Genomic DNA, 26848 nt, shown 5'->3' on the forward strand with positions numbered 1-26848 from the left:
AGCAAAAATACTTCACCTGAACAAAAACAGCTTCAGCAATTTCATCCTCTGCAGAGGACTGCATACCCCTAGTCCGGATTTTCTGTTGCATCTGTAATCATGTAATGACTTTGAATTATCAAAAACAAGTTCTTCAAATGAATCAAATCCAAAGACAAAAATGCAATTAGGAAGTAACCTTTTCAAGATAATCATCAATATCTTCATCCATAATTGATGGATCAACAACAAAATCAAAAAGCTCGCGGACAGCCATAACTGCTACTCCATTTTTCTTAAAGAAATCCTGCATCATACAAGAGAAACGTCTTTCCACAAATACAACTCCACAAGAAATACATCAAACCTCCAAACAGTGTATCAAATTAATTTTGAATTCTTCAATGGACTTACAGAGACATGAAGGCAATCCTCACGCAAAAAGTCTAACGCACGTGGATGATCAAGGTCTACAGACTGAGAAACATCAATACAATACAAATGACCCTGGAAGACAAACACAAAACAACTAAATTTTTCAAGCACGTTACCAACCTATCATATCTAGGAGTCACTGAATAGAACAAAGCCAAAGCATTGATCATTTTAATTAACTTGCTATTTGAACAAGCATGAAATTCATGAAAAAAAGAGACCGCATCGGCACTTTATATATAATAAAAACAATCATTTAGCATACCTCATGATAAAGAATATTGTATTCACTTAAATCTCCATGCACAAGTTTGCATTTCTGATATATGGTACGCATCATGATGACAACCTGTCTCACAACGTCCAAAAATACTACTTAAAAACACAACCACAAAAACTTACAAATAACCCTATCAAATGAGGTGAAATAGGGCGGAATTGAACATTACAAAAATTGAAATAGAACAAAAACAATGCTCTCTTAAAAACATAATTACTTTCTTTATTAACATTCAACAATACTTTCAGGATCATCAAGAAAATTTTCGTAACTATTAGAAATTGCATCAGAATCGGCAGTACAAATCTGTACACCCAATAATATAATATGTTAAAATATATTAATATAAACTACGAAGAAATTTGCAACCATAGTATTTGAATTTAGAAGTGTTACCACTAGATCATGCAAGGCCTTGGAGATAATGCAGCATTGTCACATTTATGGATGCGTAATTCATTATTCTTTATTATGAAGACTTTTCATGCATATTCACATTCTCCAAGACATATTTGCATATTTGGTGGCATGACTTTCTTCATGGACACAATTCACATTTCATGAGGCACGTTCTGCATATTTCAAGGCATAAGCGGACATGTTGGCAATACTTATATGGCACTTGGATATGTTGGAGAAATGGGAGGTTTACAAGTTAAATTCGATTGCCCCTTTGATAATTGCTTGTGAATATGTTTAGCCATTTTATTACTGTTTATTATGTTTCTTCATCAAAAAACTGTCAAAATCATACATCATGAAGATCACAGAAAAAGGTAGACACAAGATATAGGCTCCAAGCCAAGGCAAAATCCCCCAAGGGGAAAACCCAGAAAAGTTCTTCTCATCTTATAGAATCAGATCAAATGAGAAATCCAAGACCTTAATAACCAAGACAATCCTCCACAAATGTCCCAAGTCGTCCCTCCATTCTCCTTATTAGAAGTCATGATACTGTTCATTTAGAAAGTCCTCAAACTGTCCTCAAGAAGCCAGATATACACCTTCAGCATAAGCCCAAACTCTGTCAACTGTTTCATCTTAATACCGAGATAAAACCAGTCTTTTCCTTACCAATAGAACCTCAGATATTATGATATAACAGCCTCAAACTTCCATCCTGTGTGCTTCAGTGTTTTGATCCTATGTGTCTTCAGATATTCGGACTGTGTGCCTCAAGAGTTTCCAGAGCATATATCATACAGCTCACATAGATCAGGCTTCTTCTGCCTCAGAACTTCATATCGTCTCACCTAAAAACTTCGTGCTATGTCACTTAAGAGGACCACCGAATTTCATTGCCAATGGATGCCAATATATAAATGTTTCCATAAACAAATGGACACGTCCTTTCAGAAAGCCGACATGATCTCCAGGAGGGCCGACTTGGACTTTTGGGAGCTAAGTTAAATGATACGGGGAAATGGGTACGGGTACAAAACGTGATCCCCTACCCCCCCAAATTTTGGAAACAGGGAAACACGATATATATATATATATATATATATATATATATATATATATATATATAGGACATTTAAGAAATGTTATGTGCAATCATAAAGTATACATGATACATTATTACATTATGATTAAATTGTCCAATGTCATTGCATAAACTATACGTCTATCAATTTTACATGATGATGAAACATACTAGCATCACATTTACTCATGAATGATCACATACTGAAAGCAGTAATATCCAAAAATAACCTTGATAAATGAGGTTTATTATAAATATATATCCAAAAATCAACCTTTATATATGAGGTTGCAAGTACAATGCTACATCAACAAGTATCAAACTGTGGACAATTAACACATATAGACTATAAAGACTAATAGTCTTCAATCCTCATTCTCATCATCATAATCCTCAGCAAAAATAGAAGAAGAAGCATGCTCAACAGTGGATGGTGGAGCAGAAGAAGATGATTGGCCAATTCCACTTCTAGGCTCTCAATCCTCAATATCCAGGGCAGCAAAAGAGAGCTCCAAATCAAGAGTTTCTAGAACCACATCTCATTCTTTAGAAGGACCACTGTTATATTCTAGACTCCTACAAGATGCAAGGCGAAGTTTGGAGTGCACATGAACAAAATCCTTTGCCTTCTGTGATCCCAACCTATTGCACTTCACAGAATGAATAAAACCATAGGTGCTTCAATTCCCTTCTGTTGATGAAGAGCTTGCCAATTGTGAAAGAACATGAATGGAAAGGTTTTGCAAATGTACACCATTTGCTCCATGACAAAACGACCACCTCACTGGATTCATGGTGCTTCTCTCCTCCAACGCTGATATATCTAAATAATCATCTAATCCTACAGCAAAACTGGGAAACTCTTCCTTCACCTCCCTGTGTAGATGAGCTGGAAACATTCTCATAAGGGCTTTTCTCACCCCATTAGCCACCTCGCTATCCTTATGGGGTGCGTTCCTCTTCCCATTGCTTTGAGCAATAAGCACTTCATCATAAAATCTCAGGTTCAGGGAATGTGCTAAAGGGCGCAATGGACTGTTGAAATTGTTCCAACTATCACCAATCATTTTCTTAATTAAATCAGCAAAATGAGCATCAACAATAAAAGTTGTGGAGACTCTTGTGAAATGATTTACATAGTTTTCTCAACCATGGTATCCATGCCATCATATACCCTCCTAAGAAAGGTCAATTTGTGTCAGCATTCTAAAGAAGCTCAAATGCAAGGGTTGTGAACTTTAGCAAGAAATCTATCTCGCTCCACCACTCCTCATCAAGGCACAATCTATACACCACATATCCCTGCTCTGAATCTGCTTATCTCCACTCAGCGCAAAGTTGACTCACCACCATAGAAACTAATGGTTGCTTAACCTCAACAAGGCGGCGCACCATTAGAAAGTTTGAGGCATATCTTGTCTCAACAACTTTTAACAACTCCAATTTGGAGTACTCCTGAAATATTGCTTGAGATTGGTGGTGGTCGTTGATGAATTTAATGATCTCTCTTGCTTCCCCTGTGATCTCTTTTATCCATGGAACTTTATTATTGATCTCCTCTAAGATCAGATTTAGATTAAGGACAATGCAGGGTGCCGAAAAAATGTGGTCATACCTCCCCTTAATAATTAAACCTGCAACTTTGCAAATTGGTGCTTTATCCATGATAACTTGCACCACCTTGTTGGGCCCTATTTGTTCAATAGATTTTATTAAAACATCAGCAATGAACTGTGCATATTTTACCTCTCCTGAGAAGTCTTTTGCCTTTAAAAACATTGCTCCCTTTGGTGAAGTGGCAATGATATTTATCAATGGCCTATGCCTTGTATCTTTCCATCCATCTGAGACTATACTAAACCCAGAGCTACTCCAGGAACAATGAATCGGTGATAAGATATCCTCCACAAGCTCCTAATTTTTGAGAAGTTGAGTTCTAACATTTTCATATTTGGCCCCCTTGTACCCTATGAGAGCTTTGTTAACTGCCTTTATCATATCTTGCTAGTAAGCAAACTGAACAACATTGAATGAGATACCACACGCATAGATGCACCTAGCCACTCTAGGATCAACTTCTCCTCTCGTTCGCACATTCACCAATTTAACAATTATGCTCTCTTGAATTGAAGCAAATGCCCCTCTCGTATTTTTAGATGGTGGTAGTTGTTGTTGAGTTGCTTTCCTCTTCCTTGCTTCAACCATAATCCTTGGCTCAATGTTTGGTGGAGCTTGAGGAGTAGCATTAGCAAGCTCTTCATGCCTTCTTTTAAGTCCATTAACCTCATCTTGCTCTCTTTGATATGCCCTCCTCACCATTGGGTCTGTTGTTTTTGGGCAACCTGCAATCCTCTATCCTCCTCCATGCAAAAGATGTGCCTTCACTCTTGGGTAGGAGCGAATTACTACAACGGTTACATCGCCATTCCCATGGGCCACCACCTGCACATCTTTCAACCCCTGAACATGCCTCCAAAGAGGATAATAATAAGCCCTCTGGTCGGACTTGGGGGCTGAACTTGCACCCTATGTCACACAGTTCGAGTTCGAATTCGAGTTCGACAACGATTAAGTTCGATTCGAATTCGAATTTTCCGATCAGGTTCGAATGAGGTTCGGCATTAGGTTCGACTATACATATTTTTCAATATATATATATATATATATATATATATATATATATATATGACTAGTTACTGAACACAACCTCGGTTGCTTTTAAGATTGCAACGCTAAAGGGGCACTGATTCAAAGAAGTTTTGAAATTCTACTAATTAGTCAATGGCACGGGTCTTTGGGAAAATAATTTACTAAACATGAAAAGTCTACATGTGCCATGTCCGATTGGTTTTTATTTTTATTTAAAAAAAAAATAAGGTTCTGTGGTTTTTTTTCAATAAATAAAATAATGTTTTGTGACTAGTGTTTTAAAGATTAAAATAGTTATATAAATAGATGGTTGATAAATGCGGATGGTATGATTGGAAAAGTGATCAGGTGATTAGTATGACTGGAAAAGAATATTTTATTTATTATTTTTGGAGCTAAAATGATGATTTTGGTTTATATAAATTATCAATATTTTGTTTGAACTAATGGAATTTGTTCACTAACTAACTAAAAATAAAAAGCAAAATAACTATTTAACACTTTTCAAATATCTCTTTTCATTCGGATTATTCAAATATTTTACCATTTAACCCTGATGACTTCAAAACCTTATAGGTGAAGGCATAGTAGCAAAGGAATATATATCAAAATTCTCGATTCCACAATTCTTATCCTGTGAAAGACGATTCCTTTACCTCTTCCATCGATAATATTTCAATTTTAATTTTTTAGTTTTTTCGCATAATATATTTTTGCTTTTTCCAAATATTCCGATTTTTAAAATGTCCAAATATTTTCTCAGTTAACTTCTTGGGCTTGTATTCAAACTGAATTCTTCCTTTAAAGAAATGTCTAAATTTGATTTTATGTTATCTATTTGCTTTATAAAATGATAACACAAAGAAATATTATATATACACGGAAGAAATTCAATAATGTATGAACTTTATATATGTTAAATTTAAAATTGATTTATTTATTAATAATTTTTATTTTTATTATATTTAAATAAAAAATAAAATATTAAGAAAATATAATAGATTAAAATATTTTAAAATTCTACATCAAAATTTTGTCTTTTTAAATTGATTTAAAAAATTATTCATTTTTCAATTAATTTTAAAAATAGTTTTCATTACAAAATTTTAAATTTTAAATTTTATTATTTAAAAAAAACAAACTAGTTGCATTTCAAAAATCTTTAAAAAACTAACTAGTAGCATTTCAAACACACCTATAATGATTATGGAAAAAAAATTGTGCAGACTCCGTCATTTTTACATAAACTTCCCCGCAATCGAAGAAGTAAACCCTTATCCTTCAAAATAAATCCAAATCCTCCAGTGTTTACGTTGGAAACCAGAATGCTTAGTACTTTGGAACTACATGATCCAAAAGTCCGCGCCTTGGATCTTAATAGGGTTGTCCTCGTTTTTCATTTGCGTTTGAGTCATAGCAATTCAGCTACTTGTAAGTGAAGCTATTAAACCCCTGGTTTTTTTTCTAAAACCGTCAACAAAACCGTCAAGGAAAACCGCCGAACCTGAAAAAATCGTTTAAGTTCGCGATTCGGTTAGATTAGGTTCGTGAGGTTTGTTGAAGTTCGATAAAGTTCGATGAGGTTCGAGTTCACCTTGAGGTTCGACTTTCAGGTTCGCCGAACCTGAACGAACCTCAAATTTTTTTTACAGGTTCGCCGAATTTCGAACCTGAAGCTTCAGGTTCGCCGAACCCTGTGACTTAGCTTGCACCTTGGTTGGAAGCCATTGCTACAAAAATAAATTAAAAAAAAAAAAAAAACAAATTTGTAAAGAAAAAACTTTTTTCACATTTTTGCAAGCATAAACCCTGAAAAAATACAAACAGTGGGAAAAAACTAAGAAAATGAATGTTTCTTACCGAAACTAATTTTTTATAGTCGAAGTTACCCCAAATTCTACAAAACACAAGACAAAGATGGTTGTAGTTAAGCCAAAAAAAAATGTCGTAGTCGGAAACTCCCCACTCTGAATTTGCTTGTGAAATCTCCTTTTCTTCTTGTTAAAATCTCCTTTGTTCACTGTTGCAAACACCCTAGCTGAAACCACTACTCTCTTCCTCTTTCCCCTTTCTAAGTGAAACGACTTGCTCAATTTGTGTGATGAGTGAATGATGCAAGAGTCTTTTGATAACTTGCGAGAGACATCTAGAAACATCCACACATTATTATAAATGCCAAATAAAAATATTAAAATGAAAAAAGAAAAAAAACGATAAAAAAAACATGTTAATTTGTCAAAAACGTGGTCATACGGCCCTGAAACACATTTTAGCCTTGTGAAACGCCCCTGTATGGCCTGAAACATGTTTTAGGGCCATACCAAACACGTTTCAATGTTTCCATTTCGTTTTTTGCCTAAAATACCTACATGCCCAGTGTTTCCTGCAACATAGTTTGCGGGACAATTTTAATATTTTTAATTCAACAATAATTTCTTTTATTTTTCTTTCAAACGATCCAAAATTACTTTGACTCAATAAACCTAGGGGCATGAAATGCATGCCTTGTTTAGAAAAATAATAATAGCAAAATTTACTTTTCTTCTTTTTCTTTGTATTAGCAAAATTCATTTTGACACAATTATGAAGAACGAACTTAGTTACATTCTCCAACACTCCCTCTTAACTAGGCAAGTATTCATAATTGTACAACCGGTACAAGGATACTCATGAAATATTTTCATAAGAACAATCGGATTGATAAGCCATTCTCAAGCATCAACATCATAACCAGCATTGTCAAACATAGCGTTCCCCACCACCTGTGGGTGATACCCATCGGAGAAACAATTTCTCCTAGATGGTCCTTAGTCGACGGCCAGCAGCCCCTTGCAACTGCCAAATAGCTCGATGTGCCACTATCTCTGCCACCTGAGTCAGCCATACGCTCCCTCTTCCATCTATTATGATCATATGTTTGAAGGTGGGCCTTCCACCCTCAAAGGTATGGTTTTTCATTATGTAATTGAGTATTTTTGTTTACTTATCATGGATATGTTTGGGCATGGGTTAGTGGGGTGGGCTTGATTTGTACTCGTCTCCCTTGTCCAATTTGACGGTTAACTTTGTATCCTAGTCCCATGGGATCTCTTTCATTGGCTACTAGCTTTAGGGGTGGCACTACATGGGAAACCCCGATTTTGGTTGCGTGGTCCCACCTCCCGACACCATACACATCACTCCCCTCTGCTTATTATAAGCCCATTCACCATATTTCCCATCGAGGTCCACATTTGTCCATTGGGTCCACAAGGAATTAGCCTCCCCTTCCCCTTGTCCACACTTTGGATCGGGCCTGGAATAATTCCCCAGAGGTTGATGTAGCTAAAAGAAAAGAAAAAGCATAATTTTGCCACACTCATTAGGAAATTTACCATAAAATGCAAAAGATGGCCAAGACATTCAAATTTAGCATGTGGGCAAAAGCCTAACAACAGCTCTACCCCTTGCATCGTGGCCATCACCCTGGTTCCAAGGGCCCCTTATATTGGCCCCTTACATCATTAAGGAACCCATGATTGTCCCAACCCCTAGTGGGTGATGAATTGCCTCACCCTAAAGGGGTATTCACTGCTATATCTTACATATCATGCTCTCATCCCTTGAAGCCCTGAGCAGTTACAAAACAAAAATATATAGAAGGAAAAAAGGCATATGAAGAACAGCGGAAAAACAATGGTCGGGGTAACTCATGTAGCACAATTGCTCCCTCCTACATTCATATACCTAAGTGTGGGTTTTCCTTATTTTAGCTACCCTTGTACTGTGGCATGTGGCTTGGAGCCTTCCCCCAATGCCCACTCCATTCCATCATTATTTCAGATACCACCTGCCATTTGATGGATGTACCATGGACATGTCACGCCCTTATAGGTTGAACCACCTAATAGGGTCCTTGGTTAACCTTCTTCTTGAACTTGGAGATGCTTGTACCTTCTGAAGCCCATTATGGAAGGGCATGCCAATGTGAAGTGTCCACTTGGTTCCATGTTTTGTAAGCTCATTTACTCAATTACATTAATGTTTGGTTATACTAGAAGGTGAGGGGACACATTGGATCTTATAAAAGATTACAGGTGGGTGTTCCTTTGGGTTTGGTCTCCCTATACGAGATCTGAGCCCTCCAAAGGAACATATTGGCATTTGTAGGGTGAGCGTTGAGAGCCACGAATCTCCACCATAGCAGAGAGCAGATTGACACTTCATGGGATCCTTCAATTCCACTTATTGCTTGTTCGTGTTCTACCTATTGGACGATGATGATGCACTAGGACCACCTTGCCCAGCCGGCTCCACTCCTACACCACACACTTGACAATTGATTCAAGGCCCAGATGAGGATGTGTCTCGTCATCAGAGACAATGGGAGCGCTTGCATCATTCTTCCAACCCTTACAGGTGGGATACAAGCTTGTTCGATCCATTTGGAGACCCACAAGGATGTTTTGTGCGCCCATAGCTACTTGGGGACACCACAGGTCATTTGCTTATATATCAAGGGGCCACCCCCTTTATCACTATGTTTGTAGCTCATTCATTCATCTTGGCATACATTGGACTGCACTAGGCCTCCTCAATGGCCCTTAGACCTAATGTATCTATTATTTTTCCCTCTTGAGAGGCTTATTTTGTATTATGGAGCTATCTTGGTGGGCTTGTCACCAAGGAATGTTATTTTTGCACATTATTTTATTAGTTGGGGCATTATTAGGCCTTATAAGGCAAATCGAACCCCTTAGGGAGGATATATATTGATGTGATGATCGTTTCATTAGATCATCACTAGGATTTGGATTGGTATCTCTTCTTTAAAATTCTGCATAAGCTATTAAGGACAAATTGACAATTAGTGGATGCATTTTAATGTTTGGATTGATATTATTCTATTTGGAGCTTCTCTCTTGCAAATATAATGGATGCATATACTTCTTTTTCTGCAATGTAAATTTCTCTTTCATGCAAAATTTTCAATTTATGTTTAATGTATGGAATACTACATCATGATGCTGCTTGTGCTCTAAATTTATGCGAATATCTTGAATCATCTAGTAGTCTTGATCTATTGAATGCGTTAATTCATTGGGCATGAAAAGTGAACGTTCCTAGGGGTAATCATGGAAGGTTCACCCTCAAAACTCTATTAATTTGTCAACTCGTAGTATAAATCCTTGTTGTAGTTGCATAGCTGCTTCACTAGGGCATGTGAAGTTGTAATCGTAGCTGCTTCCACCTCAATAACCTCCATTGTAAATCAAAACTTTCTTGATTTATAAATCCAATTTATTGAAGAAGATTATAAGGGAAATTTAGCAATCACACATGGAAACCCCCTTGCGCTAGAGAAAATCCCACAAATGTGAAATAGATAAGGTCAATAATAAACAAATAAAAAGTGGACAAAGAAAATTGTGCCCTTTTCCTAAAAGATCTATTAAAATAATGATCTGCTTAGAGAAGTTTTTTGAAACTTCTAAAAACCCAATAATTGGGACTAGTTGTGTTCATATGACCAACTAGTTCAATTTTAAATCAAATATTCTCTCAAGTGTGAACATGGATATAAAGAAAAGAGAAAACCCCTTATACATGGGCTAGCAAAAAACTTAATACTTTTGATAAATAACTAGCCAAATAACATTGTATGAACATGAAGGTTGTGTAGACTCTTTGGAGATGAATAAAACACCATATAATTGTCCATGTCAGCTAACACAACTTCCAATGCATAACCCCAAACCTATAATGACACATCAAGCCTCGACCAACTGTTAGGTACCAACATAGACAAAATAATTTAGCACAATTACATTAAGCCAATGTTACCAAATTACATGAAATAAACCATGGGGGACAACCTTGCATGTTTTACATCTGTCTATGGACTAGAGCATAAGGTATTTCCCAAGTCATCTTGGTTAGAGTAGGTAAATGACGCTAACTTATTAAAGGGGATATAAAGGTAACATATGAATTAACTTCCTAAGTCATATATGATGTTGGTGGCTTAGGTCTAGTCCAACTAGTTGATTAGAATATCACTAGGAGTCTTCATTTCTTTACAAAGCCTTGTGAGATGGAGCCTTTACTTCGACCTACACACGCTTCCATTTTCTATTATTTTTTCTTTTAATTTTCTTAATTTTTCTAAGTCCTTTTTTATTTAGATAAAAGCATCTACTCTTAGGACTTGAAAAGGGGGGGTGACATAATGAAGTAGTTTTTTTTTTTGCTCTTTGCCTCTCTAGCCTTTTATTTGGCTTGATTTAATTGAGGTTTTCATTCTTGTTCTTTACTTTTTCTTCATGACCCTTTTCTGGATGATCTTTTGCTAAGTCAAACATAAGTTGGGGGAATGTTTTTTTTTATGGATAGGATGGAAATATAAGCATGTTTAATGAAAAATGTTAAGAATGGAGGGGATATGACCATGCTACCCACCTTGAATTCCTTATCGTACCCAATGGCCTAGGTTAACAACACTTATCCAAAGGCAATTATGTACCAACATGGTTTAATATAGTAACAAGGTAACATTTTTACTTAATTATATGCAATAAAATACCCATCTAATGCCAAGTACACTTCACAAGCAAGTCAAAACTCAAGCATCACTTCTAAATAAGAGAAAACACAACGAAACCATACCAATTGTAGCCTAAGGTATCATGCAACATCATTTAGCACAATTGATCTTAAGAGAACTGGCCATCAAGAATGATATACCACTAAATCCATGAAGATTTATGAGCACAGCAATGCAGTTGATGAGATGGAGAAACAAGTACAAGCAACATCAAATCACACTCAACTAAGTGTGTCTCTAGGGCGTTTTCCTAAAGCAAAACACACACCAACTACTTGTTATTGGTGAATTTTCACATCATGTCAAGCATAGATGCATGATTATATATAAATTTAGTTATGCTACTAGATGATTTAATACTATCCTTTATATAAGTGATATTTCCCCATATCCTCCAACATAAAATCAATACAATGTGAAATGCAAGGAGTCCAAAACAAGGTAGGATACCTTAGCATAAGCAACCTGCCAATAGTGACATAATTTGCAGTGTTGTTCGTTATGACCTGGACAACATTCTATGGACCTACCTCCAAAATGAACTCATCCAACAACTCACATAGTAATTGTGCCTCTTTAATATGTGTAGACGCATCAAGAGACTTAATAAACATTATCCGCATCAAACAATTAACAAGGAAGTTAACAAGGGTCCTACCCTTCTAATCCATGTCCAAATAGGGGTCATGTCTTGGATTTTGCATGTCAAACACCAAGTGAGGACACGTGTTAGAAACATGCCAAACATGTTTTAGACATGTGCCCTCAATATGTCTTGAAAATTTGACATGTGTCCCCCATGTGAACGGGCATTAAAACATGTTTATGCCTTCTTTATTTGTCATTTAACTCGGCAAGCTGGAGTTGTGAGGCAATTTGGAGTATAGCTAAGGGTTATAGTGGAGTGCTAGAAGAGATTAATTCCAACTATTAGGCAAGTGGATTTTCCCACAAATCTTTAAGGTTTTTTTCTCTACAACGGTCCATTGCCTTCCTCATTTTACAAATATTATGGCTCAATTTTCAAGGGCAGCTAGTAAAGGTCAATAGAAAGGGAGGAGTTTCAGTCTCTTTGGAGGAAGGAAGATCAAGCTTCTCAAAAAAGGTCAAGGACATAGTTTTAAATGATGGTTGGTGGGAAAGGGTAGATCTCACCATTAGGATCATGGACCCCGTCATCTATGGTTCTAGTATCTAGTATCTATACTAAATTGTATTTGCCATCAGCATTCCCACTTATAGTAGAAGTGACTCAGTATCTATGTAATACATTTTGATTTTAAGTCTTGCTGAAAAAATTGTAGTTTATGGTTCTAATTCCTCATGTGTTTGTCATTTTATCACCATTAATGTAGTACTAGTTGTATGATAGAATTTGTATCATCATGTAAAAATTGTAAATCGCTTTAGTTTCTAAATTCCAAAGGATTTGAATCTTTGTCTCTATTTCATTCCTGACTTAAATTCCAAAGGATTTGAATCTTTGCTCTATTTCATTTCTGACTCTGTAATAATTCACTAATTTGTTATGTGTGTATGTGTGTGTGTGTTTCCTTCATGTCATGTCACCAAAGTCATCATGTCCCATATCATAAACTCGTATTTATGCATCATTTGGGTCCTATGTCACTTTGTAAGGTGACTTAAGACATTATAGTGCATCCAATGCGTTTCCATGATGCCTTAAACTCCTCCAATCTAGTAGAGAAATCAACCTTTTCATTTTGAAGAATGGGCCCTCTCAACTCATCATAGGAAGGGACCTTGTACCTTGGGCCAACAATAGCAATAGTATTTAATATAGGTTGGTAGATGGATTGTTCTTGGTAATATTGAAAGGAATGTCACTTCATATAAAACGCCTGGCCACTAGTTTGTCCGCTTCTTCCTTCTCATTTATTTTAAGCATTAAGGTTTGTTACCCACCATCTATGGGTAGTATGCATAGGAGAAAACTTTCTCCTAAATGATCTTTGGTCGACAACTAGCAGCCCCTTGCAGCCACCAGATAGCTCAATGTGCCACAATCTCGCCACCTAAGCCAACCATGTGGTCCCTTGCCCATCTGTTATGATCGTAAGTTTGAAGGTGGGCATCCCAACCCCAAAGGTATGGCTTTTCATTGGTATAGTTGAGTAATTTTCATTATCATCAGCACTTTTGGGCATGGATTGGTGGGGGGATTCGGCGAAAAGAGTGGGATAGGTATGTACTCCTGTCTCTACTACCCAATTTTGTGGTTAGCCTTGTATCCTAGTCCCATGGGATCACCTCTACTAGCCATTAGCTTTAGGGTCGATACGACACGGGAAATCTTGATTTTGGTTGCGTGGTCCCGCTTCCCAATGCCATATACATCACTCCCTTCCACTCATTTTATTCCCTTCATCTCTTTTCCCATCTAGGTCCACATGTGTCCAATGAGTCCACATAGGGCTAGCCTCCCCCTCCCCTTGTCCACACCTTGAGTCGGGCCCGGAACGATGACCCGGAGGTTAATGTAGCTAAAAAAAAAAAGCATAATTTGGCCACTCTCAACAAGAAATGTACCACAAAATGAAAAAAAAAGACTGCAACATACAAATCTAGCACATGGGCAAAAGCCAAACATGAGCTCCACCCCTTATCCATGGACATCACCATGGTTCTTATGGGCCCTAGATGAGCCCACTCCATCATTAAGGAACCCATGATCGTCCCAACCCCTGGTGGGCAATGAAATGCCCCACCTAAAAAGGGGGTACCTACTGCTACATCCTACACATCATGCTCTCATCCCCTGGAGCCACTAGCAATTATAAAGAAAAATCAATCAAAGGCAAAAGGCATATGAAGAAGGGTTGAAAAACAAGGGTTGGGTAACTCATGTACCGTGATTTGATCCCTCCTACACTCATATACCCAAGTGTGGGCTTCCCTCATAGCTACCCTTGTACCATGACATGTGGCTTGGTGCCTTCCCTTGATCCCCACTCTGTCTCATCACTATATCACATGCCAGCTACCCATTGATGGATGTACCATGGACATGTCACCCCCTTTAAAGATTGAAACCATCTAATAGGGTCCTTGGTTAACCCCCTTATTGAGCTTGGATACACCTGTACATGCCAAAGCCCACTATGGAAGCACATGCCACCATGAATTGCCACTTGATTTCATGATTTGTAAGCTCTTTTACTTGATTACTCTAATGATTTGTGGTATTGGAGGGCAATGGGACGCATTGGATCTTATGCAGGATTGCAGGTGGGTCTCCAATTGGGGCTTGGTCTACCTATACGGGGTCCAAAACTTCTAGAGGGTCACATTGGCGCTTGTAGGGTGAGCATAGAGAACCATGGGCCTCCACCATATCAGACAACACTTCATGGATCCCCAACACCATTTAGTGATTGCTCATGTTCCACCTTTTGGATGAGGATGATGCACCTGGTTCACCATGCCCAGTCAGCTCCACACTTGCACCATACACTTGGCAGATGTTCCAGGGTCCAGATGAGGATGTGTCTCACTGCAAGATACAAAGGGAGGGCTTATGTCATCATCCTAGCCCTTACAGATGGTTTACAGGCATTATCGATCCAGTTGGAGACCCATGAGGATGTCATTGTGCCCCCACATCCACTTGGGAGCACCACATGTGACTTGCTTGGAAAACAAGGGGCCAACCCCTTGTCCACTATGTTTGGAGCCTTTTCACTCAACTTAGTACATTTGGAGTCCATTAGGCCTCCTCAATGGCTCAGCAACTCGTCATGTTCATTATTTTTCCCTCTTGAGAGGTTATTCTTGGTATTATTGAGCTATCTTGGTGTCATTATTATGTATTATTTTATTATTTGGGGCTAGCTTAGGCCAATTAGGAAAATCGAATCACCTTTAGAGTTGTATAAAAATGAGAGGCTCATTCTGTTGAGATGTCAGTGTTGTCATTGATGGCCATATGGATTGAATGAATATATATATATATATATATATATACAGACGAAATCTCAAGAAGAATTAGACCCGAGGAGCAATACCAAAGAAAAGAGCGAGAAGCAGTTCAAAGAGAAGCCATCGAAAGCCAAAGGAAAACCATCGGAAGCCAAGAGCAACAGCCAAGACAAGCCAAGGAGGAGCAAATCCAAGAGAAGACCCCATATGCCCAAAAGAAAGAGCCAAAAGTGAAGAACAGTGATATCGGAGAAATATCAAATCGGCTTTTTTTTATTGTGCATCATCACTCAAAATTCCAATCTCTGATCTCCGATAAGACCTAAGCTCTGATATGCGATATAAACTTTGATCTCCGATATGTGATATTGAACTCAGATCTCCGATGAGCGATATGGACCTCTGATCTTTGACTTCCGATATGCGGACCCGACTTGATTTAATTTAACGATTTAATTATTAAATCGCATCCGCCACTTTATCAGAACTTCTGAATGGCACCTCCAATATGCCCTTCTGATTTCCAATATGGTTGCAGACCCAGTTGGCTTTATCATAACGTGTTCAATATAATATTGCATCTACCTCATCGGAACTTTCCTATATCGCAAGTTTTGCAGGTTGTGTCATGTTAAAGCTTCCGATACAAATCCTCGATATCCATGTGGTCCCAATGTATGAGAGTAAAGTGATGATGTGGTATGTGGGACCTCCCGGCATCCATTATAATATGGTTTCGCATTATTTAAATGTATTCATTAAAAGCTATGGCCCCTCCTATCTTGCTATTATAATATGGTTTCCGTAATAATGAAACTATATTATATTTGGTCAATTAATAACAAAGACCCCTTCCGACAGCTATTTAATATATTTTCAATGTGCCACCTCATGCACAAGTCGGCCTCTCCTCTAATGAATGTCTTTTCGTTTATTGGCGAAACTCGTATAAACACAAGTCAAATACTTCATTTCAAGTATCTATCTTAGTCATCCATCACAGAGATAAATACATAGTTCACAACTCGTGAACTTAGAAGCGTCGAGGAGCAAGAAAATATTATTTTGGGCAAATTCTTTTGAGGACAATCTTGTGTTAAGAGGTCGGATTTCTTGCACAGAACCACAGGCATACTTGGCAAGCTTAAGCTATGGGCAGCAGAACTCGGACAGATCTAAAGTATACACTTGTTGTAAAGCTCTGATTGCAGATTACAGCTCGGTGCTTTGATTTGTGAAGGAACAGTGAAGAATTAAGCCTCGGTGCTCAGCCTCAGGGGTATAACCTCGGACCAGTCCTCACCTACAACTCGGTGAGTGGACAGTTGCACTGTTTTGGCTTGGACCTTGCTTATACACATCGGACTTAAGGTTGGACAGTGATCAAGTCTCTTGGAGGCATAGTTTGGAGCTCACCTCGTACCTATTGCTACACGGTGTTGTAATACACATGAAGAACAGTGTCAATTTGAGAGATACACTTACAGTCAATGTTGCACGACTCGTACTCGTATAAGACTCGTCTCACTATTGACTCGTCGACTCGTATAAGACTCAGGAACGACCCGCATAAGACTTGTCAAAATACAAAAAAACGTTAAAATATGGTAAATTTTAAGCACAAAAAAGAAACTAATGAAAATACCAATCCTTATAAGTTACAAAAACCACAATATATGCAATAATTCATAACATCATCTCATATGTATAAAAGTACAACATAACATATTTGATTTTTGTACGCAAAACATCTAGATACTGAATAAGAAAAGGACTCATGATTCCATAATTAAAATAAAAATGTCAACAAGTTCAAAATTCAAATACATATGTCATAAATGATAAATAATTGTCTCATAACAATCTTCAGTCTCATCACTCATGGACAACTACGCCTACAATAAGCTCTTGCAGAGCTAGTGCTAACATCAGAAGGTTGAAGCAACAGTGAGGCAGATGTATTTGGAGTCTCCATTTGAGATGGAAAGCTAGAGAGATCCTCAGTCTCTTCATCAAGCCAACTCAAATCAAGGGACTCCTCCACAACCCAATCAGACTCTAAATCAATAGTATCCAATAAAATTGGATCTGTTCTTTTGGTTGCACTTGTTTTGTGAGCACTCGAAGGTTGTAGTAGATGAAACCCAAATTCTTCAACCTCTCATGCTCCAACCTGTTTCTCTGTTTGTTGTGGATGTGCTCAAACACTGACCAATTGTGCTCACAAGAAGAAGCACTGCAGGGTTCACTCAGAACTCTGATGGCGAATTCTCGTAAAAAATTGCAAACTAAAAAAAAATTAATTGAATAAAAAAAATTTAAAAAATTACATGGAAAACATTCAAACAAAGTTCATGAAGCCTACCTAAATTTGGGTCTGATTTAATGAAGCCTCCTTTGGCCTCCTTTAGCCTCCTTTGGCCTCCTTTAGCCTCCTTTAGCCTCCTCCAAGAGCTCCTTCACTGTACAATGGAGTCACTCAACACTCATAGAAATTAGCCAAACACTCATGACAAGTGAATAACAAATGGAAGGGAAAGAGGTGTGACTCCAATTTCCCTTTCCCTCCACCTCATTTCCAAAAGAGAAAAGAAAAATAAAAATAAATCAAAAATAAAAATAAAAAATTGCCTTTTTGGGGTCGACGGGTCTTATAAGGGTCTGATACAGGTCTTATGGCAAACTCACGAATCTTATAAGGGTAGTCGGGTTTAATAAAATACCCACCGAGTCCAAGTCTTAAGCGTGGGTTCTATGTGAGTGACCCGGCTCACTATAGAACCCACCAAGACCTGCTGGTACTCGCGGGTCTTATGCGAGTGGCGCTTCATTGCTTACAGTCACTTGTATAGACCTGTGTTTGTTGGGAGCTTGGACTTGTGCAGACCCTGGACCAATAAACAGTTTGAGAGACTCGAATTAACAGTGTCAATTGTGGAGGGCTCGGACAGACATCCTTTGGAGTTAACTCAAGACAGTCATCTTGAAAGAAGGCTCAGACCTATTGCTTTGAAGAAACTCAGATTACAGTAGTAGCATTTAGAAATATCTTGTTGTTGAAGCATTGTGAAGACTTCCTTGGAGAGTTCTTGAAGAATCCCTTGAAGAGGCTTAGAGCAGGTGCAGAACTTGGGTTGCCTATTGAAGACATCTTGAAGGTCTTGGAGATATTATTGGAGACTATGATGTGTTGAAGCAATCATGAGGTGACTTTGGAGATATTTGTTTGGGTGACATGAAGAGCAATGGTGAAACCTTCTAAGAAGACAAGGTTGTCATTGATGAAGTGATTTGGAGAAGACATTGCTGAAGAGATTGACAGAGCTCATTGAAGAAGATATTGGAATTTGGGAGCTGTGAAGAATCATCAAACGTATCCTGACGAATTGAAGTTGATGGTTTGAGCCTCATAGAGACAAGGTTGGTGCCTTGAAAGATAGGGTTGGAGCCCTAGAGGATACAAGTCCTCAAGGGACCAGGTTGGAGCCTGTATCAGAGATAGGGATGGAGCCCTAGAGGTTGGTGCCTAAAAGTTGACAAGGTTGGAGCCTTCGAAAGCCCAAGTCGGTGCTTGGCATAATACAAGTTGGAGCCTGGGAGATTGAAGATTGGTGTCTTCATCTAGGGTTGGAGCCCTACACTATTATTGTACTCAATATATCTTATTAATAAAATTATTTATTTTATCATTGTTCATTTTGTGTTCTAATTATAAGTGATCTAACTAGTAAAAATAACAATTGAAAAGAAATATTGATTCACACCCCCTCTCAGTATTTCCAACACATTCTAACCTCTCATCATCACTTGGATTGGATTGGTATCTCTTGTGATATATTCACACCTTTTGCTGGGATTAACTTTTTGGAGTTTCTTGATGCAATATGATGCTTGGATTTTCACTATTGTCTTTGGAGCTTCTTTCTAATGCAAAGTGGATCAATGGATATAGTCTCTCTCATGTAAGTCGAAATTTTGATGTTACTCTTGTTATCTTCCTTGTCAAATGCATGTATATTGTTATCATTATTCTTGTATGGGTTAATGTAATGTGAAATTTTTTTGGGACCTTGAATAAGTGATTTAATGCATGTGTTGCACTTTGAGGGATTGGGTGAATGTTCCTAGAGGCACCTCTTAGGTTGAAAAACCTAGAAACTTCATCTCTTTGGCAAATTTGAAGTATAAATCCCTATTGACCTAGTGGCTACCCTTGGGGAGGCTAGCAAAGATCAATTAGGGCTCCTTAGCTCACAAAAATTCTCGATCTATGTGTACCTTGACTCCATTAATCCCAAGTGATAAGGCATTGATCCTCGTATCCCTTTGGCGGTCAAATTTACCTCCCTTTTCTTCACTTTTCCAAATTATAGGCCTAACCCTAGAGGGTCACATAGGGCATCAAGAAAAATCTTTTGTAGCCGTCCAAACACCTTGAAAATTGGTCCACAACTACGTTAGAGTCTTCTCAAGGGGTCCTCTAAATTTGAGCACAATCTGATGGTGGAATCTCGAGATATCACACGCCCTAGCTCGAGGATCATTTCTCTCCCTAGGTTGATTTTGGTTAGTGTCCTCATTTGGATCATTGCCCTATTCTCTTTCCTAATTAGGTCAAACCCCTCTTTGGTCGATCAACTCCATACCCTTGACCTAGTTTGGGTTCTCTGTGGTCCCACGATTCTATAACTCAAATTCCACAAGGATTACATAGAACTCAATTCTCCATAAGGATCCTTAAGTCTAAGGAGTCCCTTGTCAAGGCATATCCTCTAAACCTAGGCTCAAGTGTCCTCTTAGCCCTTCCTAGAGAGCCTATCACCTTGCTTCTCAAGCAAGTAAACTATTTAATTAAGTCTTTCTTGTGAATAGGCTTTAGGAATTACTCTTTATCTGACCATTGATCTATTCATCATTGTGATTCCTCTTCTACCGGGTCTCCTCCCATCGATGAAAATCCATAAAGAGCAGGGAGCCTTAGTTGAGGTGACAGTGGGCTATTGTTCCACTGTTGTCCCTTGACCTACTAGTTGCTCTATAGGATCCCCTCCTAGGACCCCTACTAGTTTGAGCGATAGCAAGCTCACAGAAGGTTGTGCACTAGGTGTGGTTCTAGAAACAAAAAATGATGAAGTCGATGAGGGGCCAGCCATTGCGGAAGGTAATGCTAGAAAACCACTATAACTTCTCCCCCCCCCAACCCCCCACTCCTCCTATTGCAACCTAACTTTTCACAACTTCACTATTCTATCTGGTTGTACCCTTATCTACAAGTGCTTTGTTGGTAATACGAATGATTTCCGAGCTTGCTTCTGCGCAAATTTCTATATCATGTCCTAGAATTTGTATAAGGTGGTATTTCAACTATGAGATTTCCCTTGTCATATGCTTCCAACACAACTTGCAATTCAAATTTTGTCTATTTAAGCGCCCCTAAAGTTCACCATATTCCCATATAGGGTCCAAAACTCTTGGCATTTTCAATCTTCAATGTAATGAATAAACCTAGGGCACAAAAAAAATGAAAAAAACAAAATCAACATTTAAAAAAAAAACAAAACAAAAAAATTGCTTAAAAAAGTACAAATCAAAATGATACATAAGTGGTAATCTCCTACACTCCAATAAAACTTTAAGAAAAAAGAGGGAAAATTGATAGGCATGCAAAACCTATCAAAAAATTGTTAAAACAAAAAAAAAGGTGGGTGTAGAGAACCCTCCCCATTCCACAACAAATTGATGATGGAAAACAAAACACACTCTCTCCCTAACAAGATAAGGAAAAACCAATGGGTCAAAGAAACCATATGAAAAATCTACAAAGAAGAAAAGAATTTGTGGAAATTGATGCCATACCTACAAGTGCATCCATGATTAAGGAAAGTCAATCCTTGTCAAAATAATGCAATGATGGCAAAGGAAAAAGATGTCTTTCACATCCTTGCCTCAAGCAAAACTAGTCTCCTCCTCTACTCTCCAAAACATTCTTTCTGTTTGCAAAATGAGTCCAAAAAACCGAACCAAAGAAAGAAACACTTACACTGCCTTTCCCTACAGCCCTACGATTTTTTGGATGGTTTCACAATTTTTAAGATAGGAAAGAAATATTATCATCGACGAAAATATCATCAAATTTTACTGGCGATAATATCATGGCGAGGTACATTTCTTCATATCGCAATAAACGTCTTGGTGACTAGGAACATGTCACACCACCAATAATAAATCATAGCATCAAAATTCATCTAAACTATCCCCTTCCAGCTATCACATAAAAGAAACCAAAAGATCAACATGAAGAGCACACCTCTCCAACCCAAAATATGTATACCCCTAGGCTATCTAAAGCTCTATCATCCTGCAAACCTACTTTGTGATGAAAATCACAAGTGTGTGCATGATCAAAATCACAAGTCAAGACTCATACAAAATGAGCAATAACACTCACTTTTACAAATAAGTTACTTTTACAATAAATAACCCACTTTTATGAAATAAGTGAGAATCACTTTCACAATGAAGTTACTTATAAACTAAGTTGTGTGCAAAACGTAACTTTATAATAATAATAATAATAATAATAAAAGCATTATACTTTATAGTGATTCACTTTTATAATTTAAAATGGCACTTTACAATAAAGTTATTGGATAACTTAAAACTGCATGAAATCTTTCAAAAAAAGACTTGTGAAAAGAAACCCTTGAACTGAAAACATTTTATTTCACAAAGTAACTTTCAACCCAGGGAGCTAATGCAAAATTGAAAATATATAACAAATGTTATGAAGGAGGGGAGCTTTCCTTTTTCTTAATTCTGGCTCAAAGTGCATACTTCACCCCAAAACCCTTATTGCCTACAAAAAACTTCTACACAACCACACACAAAAACAAATGAAATTTCAAAAAAAAAACACAAATCAAAAATTTGATAAGGTTGGGATTAGATCTCAGTTAATCCATCTCAAATATGCAATTTTTCTCTATATATTTTATTTTTCTAAACTCACATAAAGCACACAGAAAACACAGCCCCAGCCAACACAGCCACATGAGATTATATATGAATGCAAGAGGAACAAATTTTACACAAGAGTTTCTCATAATCGATTATTAGCAAATGACCCTCTGAGATCTTTAAATAGAGATCATGAACCAGTTGAATGCCAAGCCATGGGTGAAACATCAATATAAGAATATCAATCATTGGATCACTTTATGTTTAGAACATATCATCACCATAGGATTAGGTAGCCACACAGGCATATTAAAGAAACAAACTTTACCCAAAAACACATTAGACCAAGTTGATCTTTAACTAAGTATCTAAATATCCTAACAAGGATAAATCGCATGGGTGAAAACAGAGTCCAAGTATGGTGTAGATCCTTAGGAGAGTTTGCACACTTCAATGCATGTAGTGAACTCCTAGTGGGCACTCTAATCAAGGGCCACACTCATGCAAGCCCAATGCACTTGTCTTGGCTAGATTAGGATTGGGATCTCCTACCTACAACACTCTACAGAGATTAGGGCAGACATTTGTAAACCTTACAATCTCTTATTCTATAGAAGACTGTCGAGGTGTAACACTGTGTTGGTCAGCGAAATTTAGTTTCTGAGGTGTAGCATTACAGTTTACTACTTTCCCAGATTTAATAAACACAGTGATGCAGATTTAAGAGTTCAGATTTCTCTGTATTTTCTGTGATTATTTCCTGCAGTATGTGTTTGTAGATTCTAGTATTCAAAGATTGTTGTTTTAATAGGTTTCAAGCTTTAAAGTTAGTTAGGGTTTTAGGGTTATCCTTTGAGTGCATAATTTGCTTAACATCATCTGAAAAATGGCATGGTATCTGAGCACAATTGCCGAAACTTTCCCCGAATCCATGCATGTATACACAGCAACCTGTGGAAGGCAATTGTTGGAGGGTTTCAAGGGTGGGATGCATAAGCTTACAGAGTGAAGTAGATCTAGACCTGTGAAGGGTTGAGGGGTGAGATTTCCAGGATCTTCTAGTAATTGGAAAGTTGTACGTTATCTTAGTTGGTGATCTGTTTTTGTGTTTGTTCTAACAGTAGCACTCATGACCAGTTATGGTCTCGGAGATTGCCACATGTTGGAGGGAGCTTCCAACTCTGACCCATCGAAGTGCAAGGTGCAGAATCTATTGGAAGAAGTTGAACTATGCTACCTTCTAGAGGATGTTGTACTTCCCACAAATCACAAGGATTCCAAGCACAACAGGAAATCAGTCAAAGGTAAACAAATTGCTTTGAATTGGTAAAGGATCATCTAATCCCTCACATCACAAAGAAAAAGACAACCAAGGAGATGCATATTACCCTGGTCACCTTGAACCAAAGTGTGAACATATCCAACAGAATTGCGGAATAAACTAACCAGTACCTGTACGAGGAAGACTAATACAGTAGCTAGTTATATAATGAAGATCAATAGATTGGGAGATCTTTGAGTTGTAGTTAGTGACAAGGTAGAAGACAATAACTTAGTTCTGATCAAGGAAGAGACAATTCGAACCAGCTATGAGGATGTGCCAGAGCTAGACTTCACAAAATGATGAGGAAAGCAGGAAAGAATGCAAGATTCAGGATGGGTGTGAAGAAGAAACTGGGTCCTCTAACTAGCAGAAGGATTTGAGCCACATCAAGTGTTTCAAGGGCAACAAAAATGGCCACTGTGCTCCTCAATGTCCAGAGAAGAAAGGGAAGGGCAAGCAACAACAACAACAAAAACAATTTGCAAGAAGTGCAGAAGCTTCAAGTGTGGACGAGTTTGACTGTTGAGATCAACACATCTTTGGACATGGTGTTACATCTTTCCACCAACACAGTTTCAAGTGTTGGGTGGTATGTTGAAGGTGGAACTAAAGTCATATAACAACCAACAAATCAACCTTCTTCAAGTTCAACAAGATACCAGTGTGAAAGTAGAACTTGGTGATGATGGCAAGTACCTAGTGATAGGATTAGGTTCTATAACATACTAGCTAAGTCACAGGGTTCGCCAGATTTAAAGGACGAGGTTCGAATTTAGGCAAATCTAAAAACTTTGGTTCAGGTTTGTCGAACTTTAATACAGATTCGGCATAATTTCGACAGGTGTTGAAGGCATAAATAAAACAGACAACAAATCCCCACCAATTTTCCAGTATTGTCAATGGAGAGGGCAATCACATGAGCAAACAATTTGATTAAGAAACATGACCCATCATTCTTTTGTAATTCATTACCTATGAGAAGGTCCTCGCCATTAACAAAACCAAAGAAACCATATGATGCTTTGACATGTGTGCAAGTTATGCATGAACAGAGAATCGAGGACTATTATGCAGGGCAGGTTACAGCTGTCAACATGAATTACTCAAGGCAGGTTATGGGAGTCGACGTGAGTTGCGTCAGGGAGTTACAGGAATTACAGGGTGATTCATTAATTGATATAAAAAACACATTTCAAATAATAAATTTAATTATATTTTAAATTTTACATATAAATTAATAAATTTTATTAATATGACATAATAATATTATAAATTATCATATAGTATATAAAATATAGATTAGAAATTAATATAATTTTTATTTATTATAAAATTATAAAATTATTAATATAATATATCGTTATAATTATATATAAAATAAAAATTAATATAAATTTATTATACGTATAATTTTTATATTTTTTGAATATATATATATATATATATATAGTTGAACCTAATGCTGAACCTTATTCAAACTTCATTGTTAAATTTGAATTCAATATGAACTTCATTGTTTCCGAATTCGAACTCAAACCCGAACCATGTGACAATCAACTTTCAGTTTCCTATCTAATAGACTTGAAGTGCAGGACTGAGTTTGATGATGAGTAAGTGATAATCAAAATCATAACCCTAATCCTGGTCAAGTTTTGGCCAGAAGAGTTAGAGAAAGTGGAGATTATAGATTGTTGGCAAATCCCATGATGCAGGGAGACTTGTTGACTAGGAGAAAAAATATATGTGAACTTCGGCACAGAAGATTCAATCACCTGAACTATGGATCTTTGCCTCTTATGAAAGATATGGTGATTGGATTTCCTAATTTCAAGGTGGAAAGGAGATGACTGTGTAAGGGATGTGCAGTCTGCAAGCATGCCAAGGTTTCCTTCCCAAGCAGTGAGCATAAAAGAAGAGGTACTCTTGGATTGATTCATTCAGACGTCTGTGGACCCATGTCATTTGCTTTGTTGATAGGAAATCGTTATTGTGTTACTTCCATTGATGCATCTGCTGGAAAAAAATGGGATATATTTTATGAAGACCACCGATGAAGTCTTTAACAGGTTCTAAGAGTTCAAAGTTTTATTGAGAACAAGACACGCAGGAACACCAAGGTAATGAAATTAAACAATGGAAGGGAGTATACCTCTAATGATTTTGATCTATTTCACAAAGAAGTGGGTATTGTTGGAAAATGTAACTAGGTTCGGTCTTCATAATTATACTTGAAGACAAAATGTGATATATTTGTCAAAAGAAAAGAAAAAAGAATTTATTATTGATTTAATTGACTTGTTAAAGCATGGGTTTCATGCTTGGGTCAATTGATATAGGTTCAACCTCCATTGTAGACTTTAGGATTATGTATTTGGGTCAAAGTCAATTTGTTTATTGGTCAAAGGGTCCTCCATCAAATCTCCTTGTGTCTACTTCAAATGGATCATCATCAAGTCGGCTACATTCAAATATGATCATGTCAGCCTCACCTAAAACAATGACGCAACTATTCAAGATGTATTACAAGGGGAAACTACTATATATACAAGCCTAAGTAATTCGCATTAGACACAGAAGTACAAATTTGGATTACATCTGAAATCAAATTCGGTCATTACAGTAATAATTTCGGTACAATCACAGTGAGAAGTTTGGATCTCATCAAGGTAGTTTCGGTGCGATCTCAGAGAAGAAGTTTTGGCATAATCACAGTGAGAAGTTCGGTCTACAGGAGCTCGGATTAGGCACAGAAATGATTTCACTGCTAGGCACAGTTTGGTGTTTCAGTGCGACCACAGGTTGGTGCTATTACAAGATGGTTTCGGTGCTACAGTAACAAGGTCTCACAGTAATATGGACTCGGTGCTCTCACAGTTACAAGGATGACTTGATGGAGGATGTCTTGGCCTAGATTGTAAGGGTCTTGATAGTCTCACTTTTTGAATCTACTTAAGAAAGAATTTGTAACTGGGTTTTCCCCTCGAGGGGGGTTTTTGCCCTGGCAGCGTGCCTGCACCTTGTGTTCTCATCTATTTGTTGATTGGCATTAATCTTGATAATAAGGAAAGATAATTAAAAGATCTAATACTAATAATGAAAACATCTCAAGTTAATGTCATAATAAGGGAAACTGTTTAACTGCCAACTCTATGGATTTCCCAACAGGTATCAAGAGGGAGTTTGCAATGCCTTACCACTTCCAATAGAATGGGATTG

At 37.5% G+C, this 26848-nt stretch overlaps 1 protein-coding gene across 1 annotated transcript in view; it reads right to left on the reverse strand.

The window, feature by feature from the left end:
• Positions 1–26848, reverse strand: part of LOC149228182 (uncharacterized) — a 192353-nt gene that overhangs the window by 15394 nt on the left and 150111 nt on the right. Inside the window, exons 8-11 of the mRNA XM_089378088.1 lie at positions 680–763; positions 394–486; positions 179–286; positions 17–91 (exon numbers count right to left, since the gene is read on the reverse strand). Of these exons, the coding sequence (XP_089234214.1) occupies positions 17–91; positions 179–286; positions 394–486; positions 680–763 (360 nt within the window). The remainder of the gene's footprint in view (positions 1–16; positions 92–178; positions 287–393; positions 487–679; positions 764–26848) is intronic.

The sequence above is a fragment of the Pinus tabuliformis genome, chromosome J (genome assembly GCF_031772625.1).
Source record: "Pinus tabuliformis cultivar Carrire ecotype Pingquan chromosome J, CPIR1, whole genome shotgun sequence".
NCBI classification, from domain to species: domain Eukaryota; kingdom Viridiplantae; phylum Streptophyta; class Pinopsida; order Pinales; family Pinaceae; genus Pinus; species Pinus tabuliformis.